At 40.3% G+C, this 8,200-nt stretch overlaps 1 protein-coding gene across 1 annotated transcript in view; it reads left to right on the top strand.

Annotated features, from left to right (window-relative positions):
• MYCBP2 (MYC binding protein 2, E3 ubiquitin protein ligase) overlaps nucleotides 1-8,200 on the top strand; it is a 243,252-nt gene that overhangs the window by 73,477 nt on the left and 161,575 nt on the right. Inside the window, exons 7-11 of the mRNA XM_018565383.1 lie at nucleotides 875-1,117; nucleotides 1,582-1,653; nucleotides 4,035-4,131; nucleotides 4,273-4,346; nucleotides 7,518-7,656. Of these exons, the coding sequence (XP_018420885.1) occupies nucleotides 875-1,117; nucleotides 1,582-1,653; nucleotides 4,035-4,131; nucleotides 4,273-4,346; nucleotides 7,518-7,656 (625 nt within the window). The remainder of the gene's footprint in view (nucleotides 1-874; nucleotides 1,118-1,581; nucleotides 1,654-4,034; nucleotides 4,132-4,272; nucleotides 4,347-7,517; nucleotides 7,657-8,200) is intronic.

Here is an 8,200-nt window from a genome sequence, read left to right as displayed (position 1 = left end):
GCCGTTTGGGGATGCAGAGGGGGGGGGGGGGGGGTGGTATACCATGGTCATGGTGGGATGAGTCCAAAACACAATTTTTACTTTTCCTAGAAATTTTCATCAAGGAATTTTGAGTTTTTGATTTGACTCAAAGGACATGGTGCCTTTTCACTTTAAATCTACGGTTCTTAAAGAGCATTGCGCTGCTACTACAGATCACATTCTAATCCTGTCCTTTGTGGCCACACAAGGAATAGAAGAAGTGCATGTTCCCTTAAAGGATTCCCCAACTCCATGTATTCATGATTCCAGTGTCTACAAGAATAACTGGTAATAAAAAGCATGACGCATTATGATTATGCTGAAGTGTGGTAATTGTTTTTGATTAAGTAACAAAAGCCTGCTTATGTTTTCATTTCTGACCTGTACAGTCTAATCATCATATTTGGCAGGTTTTTTTTGTTTTTTTTAGGAATTCTTAGTACTTTCTGTGTTGCTGAAGGCAATTTTTTTGTAGCATTGGCAGATGTGTTAGCAGTGAGGCTGATGGTTCATATATGTGTGTGACTTGGTGAACTGTGGTATATCGCAGTCTGTTTGAAATAACATATACAGTACAATGTACAGTATATGCCTCCCTGGACATGTCCATTTTATATTTCGATATCTGCATGTGCAGAAATCTAATTGTGCTGAATCGTTCAGGGATTACTGAAGTATGAGCATGGCACTTATGATCCGCCTCTGTGTTTTTCTCTCTTTGAATTACCAACGAACACCTATTATCTAAGACTCAGATTGTCATGTTTACTATATGGTAAAAATATAGTAACTTCTTTTATCTACCCCCCTTACCTTCCAACAGTAATCCTTTTTTATTGTTTTCATATGACAGGTGCCAATCATCTTGAACTCTCTGCAGCGGAGTGTTCAAGCGGTTCTGGTGGGTAAAATTCAGATCCAGGACTGGTTTACAAGTGGGATTAAAAAGGCTTCCTTGATGCAAAAATGGTCTCTGAAAGATATCCCAGTCGTTGAAGATGATCAGTGCCTCCTTCAGAGCGATGGCTTTTTCCTCTATCTTTTATGCAAAGATGGCCTTTACAAAATTGGTTCTGGATACAGCGGGACAGTAAGGGTGAGTATTATCTGTGTATTGTCTGCCTTGCTGGCCCAGGGAGGGCACTTGGATAGTCATGTTTTATTCCTATGTATTTTTTTTTTAGTAAATGAAGTGAGGACTTACAATGAACACTCGGTGACCTGAATTTCATAGATTTGCTGCTTTATCATGATATATTTTACCTATATATCTCTTGGTAGGACAGAAAGATCAATGAGATCTTGCTGCCAAACCATATACTTATATTTAATTTGCTGTATTGATCTTTTGGGTACTAAATCTTTCTTTGGTCATGATTACCTCTGGTGAATTTGTTTCAAACCTATATTGAATGAAGAGGTTTATGGTAATTTTAGGGCATGTATTTGGTTGCAGTATTTAAAAGGTGGCCTGTGAATATATACTGTAGTATGGCACCAGAAGCAATTGTATTTTTATTTAAATCAGTGTAAAAAACCTATATGTGTTTATATTTGCAGGGCCACATATACAATTCCACATCCCGCATCAAGAGCAGAAGAGAGAAGTCGTCTTGGTTAGGTTATGCTCAGGTACATTAAAAGGTTTTCCCTGTGTGCAGTAGTTGATAAAAGATCATAACATTCAACACATTAGAGGCCATATACAGCTGCGGACCAATTTGTTGGTACTCTTACAGCTCCTCAAAACAATGCTTCACTCCTCATGCAAAGTTACTAAATTAAAAGCAAATGTTTCATATATACCTGCTTGCCTTTAGTATTTTATAGAGTAAAGCAAAAGAAGTGTGAAAAGGGATAAATTATTATTCTAAAATGGCGTGGAGAGATTTGTTACTACCCCTAAACTATAAATAATTGGATCATGGGGATATTTCAAGCTAACTGTTTGTTTTCTGTAATTCATATCACACATGCCTTGATCTTATAATCTGTCCGTCAACTTACTGAAATTATGAAATGTAGTCAAAAAATGAAAGTAGTGAAAAGTAGGAGTTTGATGACAGAAAATTTTTAGACCTGCCTGTCAAAGTTGAAGGCTTTAAGATCATCTGACATTCCTGCGAGTACAGTTGCAAAAATTATGAAGTTTAAGGTTCATGGGAGTGTAGCCAACTACTCTAGATGTGGCCACAAGAGGAAAATTGACCCGGATTGAACAAAAAGATAGTGCAAATGGTAGACAAAGATTCAAGAAAAACTTCCAAAGAGATGGGAGTTGAATTCCAAGGTCAGGGTACAGCAGTCTCCGATTGCACCATTTATCCCTTTTTTGAGTGACACTGGGCTCAAAGGCAAACTCAATTATCGAAAGAAAAAACTAAAAAAAGGCCGACTGGAATTTACTAAAATGCATGTGGACAAGCCACAATGCTTCTGAGGAATGTCCTGACTGAGGAAACAAGACTGAAGCTTTTTGGCAAGTCACATCAGCTCTATGTTCAGATGAAATAATGACTTGGAAAAACAAAACAAAACCCAGTGCCTACTAGTACTGTGACACATGGAGGAGGCTCGGTTCTGTGTTTGGGCTGCTCTTTTAGGTCTGGCACTGGGTGCCTTTAGGCTGTGCAGGGCACAATGAAATTCCAAGACTATGAAGGAATTGTAGAGTGAAACGTACTGCCTTGTGGCAGAAGACTCTGTCTAAGCGGCAGGTCATGGGTCCTCCAACAGGATAACAACCTAAAAAAACAGCTCCAATGAATGGCTAGCTAAGAACAAAACATTGGATTATTTTGAAGTGGCTTTCTATGAGCTCTGACCTGAATCCTATGAAACATTTATGGAAAGAGCTGAAAACTTGCAGTCTGATGAAGGCACCCTTCAAACCTGAGACAGCCTGAGCAGTTTGCTCAAGAAGTGTGGGCCAAACTAGCCTTTGGCAGGTGTAACTGATTCATCGAGGGATACAAAAATCATATATTTGCAGTGATTGTCTCTAAAGGTTGTGCAACAAATGATTAGGTTAAGAGTCCCATTCATTTTGTTCATGCCATTGTCACATTCATGTGTATGACCTGTGCAAGGATTGATGGACCAGTAATGTTTAAGATTAAGACAGTTGGTGACTCACTGTCCTCTCCCAGTACAATGGCAGCATTTCAGTCACCATTAGGTCGCTTTTATTAGATGTAGTGTGACGTTAAAGGAGTTAAATCCACAGTAATAATGTGTAACTAAACCAAAGCAGCACTTAGTGGAGGCCTTTTCTTATAATAACAGGGAAGCATTTCTAAACTGAATAGAAAGACCTTTGAAACATGGTCATATCATGCATAATAGCATTCTGGTGCACTGAGGCACTATGAAGAACTTTCACTACAATGGCTTGCGTACAGAGTCTTTTGTTCATATGGACTTATTTTTGTCCCACAAAAGCAGCTTGGAGCAGCTCTGCACAGTTTACAAATGCAGGTCATAAGCACTTGTGAAGGAAGTCAGATGGAACTAAAAGCATCTTAAGCTAATCTCAAATGCACGCTGCATGCAGCTAAAAGAGTGCAGACTTTGCCCATCTACACAAGCTTATCTAGTAGCTAATGCCTTATTACAGCAAGATGGTGGAGTGATGACATGCTATGATTAAGCAGGTTTTTTTTTCTAACTAAAACTCCAAAAAGTGAAGATTTGGAGTCAGATTTGATGTCAGTACTTTACTGCTCACTGTTCTCCTTGCTGGAGGCTCTAATATGAGGAAGCAAAGCCCTACTACTACAAAGATGGCCGTCTCCGCATAGACACGGTGCAGAACAAGACATGGTTAGACAGTAATGGGGGAAGAACAACTGCACAGAGACCACATGCAGTACTGTGACTAGTCCTTCGCCCTCTGCCAGTATTTTGGACACAGAGTTCAGCTGTTTTAATGTTTTGTTATTTTTTTAGACTAAATTCTGATGGAAGATTTCATGATAGCTCAAAATATGCTGTATTTATCTGCTTTACTTTAGGGTTATTTGCTCTACAGAGATGTGAGCAATCACAGTATGACAGCCATAAAGATTAACCCAGAGACTTTGGAACAGGATGGAACGGTAACTGTGCCAGGTAGGCTGATTTGTGTTTTCATCCCTAACTTTCTCAGTGGATCATTTTAGCTTTGGTACAGCATACATCCTCATATCTGTTTATGCTTTACAGATTGTTCTTAGAATGGTTTTAATTGTCTGTATTTCCTTCACAATTCAGATTGTAATGCTGATGGCCAGAACATACTCTTTACTGACGGGGAGTTTGTCAACCAAATCGCTGCTTCTAAAGAGGTGAGAGACATTATTTTAAATATGTATACAGATCAAGTTTTGACCATTTCCTGCTGAATTGATCAAAATGTAATTCATGGGTGGCCTTGTCAGCACCACTCAGCTCGACAATCAATGATTTTTCAATAAATGTTGTCAAGCATGGTGGAAAATTGTATTCGCCGAAGAGCGACTGCGTGTATGCTGAGAGCCGACAGGGAATATTCCTCCATCCACAGCTCGGATGGGTTATTAGTGTTATTTGATTAAACAAGAAAAATCTTAAGGTGTGTGGCCAGCTTCAGACAATCATAGCTTTGACCTGCATAAATCAGTCTTCCCCCTAAGCATGATGTACGCATTTTGCTTTGGATTTGATGAAAGAAGAAATGTAGGATTTAAAAAATTTCCTTTGCAGTGAGGCAACCGCAAGTGTTAAGTGCTTATTTTTCTCTCGCCTGATCCTCAATGTCGCAAAGCTGCTAGACTGCATCCTGCAGCCTCTTCTCCCCTGGGCTCCGGCGCTCCAAAACCTGCTGATGTCACCAAGTCTAATGCAGGTCTATTGACTTGCATTAGATGTGAGGAAGCCAAGGGACATTCCAAAAACTGGAGCAGCGAGGGAGAGAGGTGATTACTACAGGACTGAGGATCAGGTGAGTATATGTGTTTTGTTTTTTCCAGCCCCTAGAGAATAATAAGTGGTAGCCCCCCTGCAAGGGAATGTTTTTAAAATGCCCGGAGTTCTTCTTTAAAAATGTTACCAGATTTCTTACGGCTGTGTATACACAAACACTTTAAATTCTACCTGATCGAGAAGACTTTTACACTGCTCAGTATTTGGTAAGCTTTGTTGATTTAACAGATCATATATGCAATAAAATCTAAGGGCTCATTCACACCAGCCCGGTTAGGTCAGACCATTCAAATGCCTGCTCCACAACGGACACAAAAAACAAACATGCATGCAGCATTTTCGGCAGCGCACCTCAGTGCAAGTGAATGGCACTTCATTGAACCAACAGGCATATAATGCACAATGATGTCAGTGGGCCCCAACTCTGTGGGGCTAGCAGATCGTATAAAAGCATGTACTTTGAAAACCACCTGAATTGACAAAGTAGTTGATAAACTGGTAGCTTTTGCAACTATTTTGTATTCAACAGACTACATTAAATCATTTTTTGGGGACATTGTTCGGGATTTATCGTGAAAGCTTGCTTTTCAGTTTTCATGTATGAATTATTCGTTGGCTTGTGGGTGTTTAACTGTTTGATACAGCTGCTGCACACCTTGTATCTCTTTATATCCAAGGTGTAAAATCACATAAAAGAAGTTGTTGCTTTTGTAATGGTTTTATTTATCATGCTTCTCAAAGCAACCCTTTCCTTGTTGTAAAACTTGTCAAGTGGCTTCCAATTTGTAATACAGATACCTTGTAGGTTCCTGACACATCTTTAGCATTATTTAGTCTTCCGTGCCTTGGGAACCTCAAAAAACCAAGGTACTCTGGTATGGAATTCTGAAAATTTTCAGAGGTTTCTCAATCCTCAGCAGAGAAATGTTGGAAAGGGCACACTAGCCGTCTTCTTTCTCAGAATAAGTTTAGGTTGGCATATCGGATGCTTCCAGGCTCGTTACGTAAAACCTTCTTTATGTGCGTGCAGACATCCAAGAGTGCTTGCATTGCATTATAGATTTTTAGGAATCTGTCAGGATATGGATAGTGGAACTGCTATTGCTGACTTGCTCCTCCAGGGGCAGGGGCAGGCTCCAGGGCTGTCATCCCTATCCTAGCTTCAGTAGGGGTGAGTCTCTGACTTGGAACAAGCATATGTAAATCGGGTGTCCTGCCACTTTTATACACCTATACTTGTGACAGGTAAGTGACCCACCATTTAGTAAAGCAAGGCTAAGAATGCCAATCCCCTAGTCACTTTCAAAAACAAATTGGCAAAGGTAGATTCTATATTACTCTCCTGATGGGGTCCTTTTAAATGTAAGAAAATGTAAGAAAAAGTTGCTTTAAAGTCTTAAGCTGGCCATTCTAAGCAAATTTTGGCCTTTACTTGATGAACTGGCTTAAGGTGACACTTAACTCAGGACTTAAACCTTAAAAATGCATTCAACTCCATGCAAGTATTAACAAAAATGTAGCCTTTTGTGTATCACTCGGCTGTGGATCCTCAAATCATCTCTGAATTGGTGCTGTCACTGTCTTTCCTTCTGGAGGGGGGCTACGTTTGTTCCCCATGGTCACTGTGTGTGTTGTAATGTAGCCAACGCTCCAAGCTCGCTCCCCTGATGGACTACAATCTCAGTTTAGTTTACTAATACATAAAAATGGCCTGGATGGGAAGGGGGTTTAACACCGCGGATGTCAACTGGTTAAGGTTTTAACTCCTGAGTTTAGTGTCCCTTTTAAATTTGCTTAGTGGGTGGTCCTGTGTGCTGCTTCCTGCCCGACATCCTTCGATTGAAAAATTGAAGGAGTTGGACAAAAAACTGTTGTTTTAACAATGACTTCAGCCAATCAGATGCAGGCACTGTTCAGGTATTTTAACTTTTGGAGGGCATGACTGTGCAATTACAATAGATGTTGTGGGAGATTACTCTATCAACATTATTGAGAGTTAGGCCCCGTTCACATTGAGCGATTTATCGCGCAGTAATTCCCGCGATATCGCAGCTATTTACCGCGCGATATCGCTCTTCAATGCTTTGCAATGGGGCAAAGGGTCCTGCTGTCGCGGGTCGTGTGTCGCTACAGCAGGACCCTTTTTGGAGCGGATTTTGCAGCGATTCTCGCTTGCTCAATGCAACATCGCGCAAAATGCAAATCACGCGACAAACGCGCGATTTGCGAATCGCGCAGTGTGAATGAGGCCTAAATGGAGAAATCAGTTAGATATTTTTTTGTTCTCCTCAGCCCAGAGGCTCAATGAAAAAAATCCATAGGTGTGTGGCCAGCCTTCATTTTTTCAAGGCCATTGCTCTGCTTGAAAGTCCTCATTTTGATGATTTTCATTTGGAAACCTAATGTTCTACTTCAGAGATTTTTTGTTTTTTTTTGTTTGCAGAAGACAATTTTGCCTTTTGGATTATTTGTCTTACCAGCACTTATTGAATGTTGTATACATTATGTGCTGAAGGGTTTGTTTATACTTATTCTAAAATGTTTCTCTTCTGCAGGATGGATTTGTTGTTCGAATATTTGCTACCAGCACAGAGCCTGTTTTACAGCAAGAGTTACAACTTAAACTGGCTCGGAAATGTTTGCATGCCTGTGGCATTTCGCTCTTCGATTTGGAGAAAGATTTGCACATCATAAGTAAGGAATTACTGAATTGATTTGCTTTTAACTTTTCTATGCTGTGATAGTGTGTGGGCTGCTGTATCCATGGTTTCAGAACATACGCTTTTACAAAACGTTATTTGTTAAATTGGTCCTTCATTTCTCTTTTCGCTAGACATTTTTCCCAGCAGCAGTGACCTTAAAGAAGAACCTCAGGAAAACATTTTTAACTTTTCCAGTGGGGCTTCCCCTGCACTGCAAGGGTTAACTGCTAGTTTTTGACTAGGTTAAAAAAAAAAGTTATACTCCCCTGATGCTCAGAGCAGGCTTATTCTTAGAGCGATCCCTAGAGTGCCCCCCTCCCTCCGTTTGTGTATAGACGTGAGGACATTGAGGGCCAATTCACACCAGATGCGTTTGGGCTATGCTGGCCAGTATCTTCAGCTCAGCCCCAATGCAAGACAAGGCAATTTGCCTTGTCACGGACTTGATTGGTTCACACCACCGTGTTGCAATGGGAACATGGTGATGTGTGCTGAAAGAAAGTTGCTGTACCTTTTTTTTTTTTTTTTTTTTTTTG

The sequence above is a fragment of the Nanorana parkeri genome, unplaced genomic scaffold (genome assembly GCF_000935625.1).
Source record: "Nanorana parkeri isolate BGI_ZX_2015 unplaced genomic scaffold, ASM93562v1 scaffold838, whole genome shotgun sequence".
Taxonomy (NCBI): Eukaryota; Metazoa; Chordata; class Amphibia; order Anura; family Dicroglossidae; genus Nanorana; species Nanorana parkeri.
This window is presented reverse-complemented; position numbering and strand designations above follow the sequence as displayed.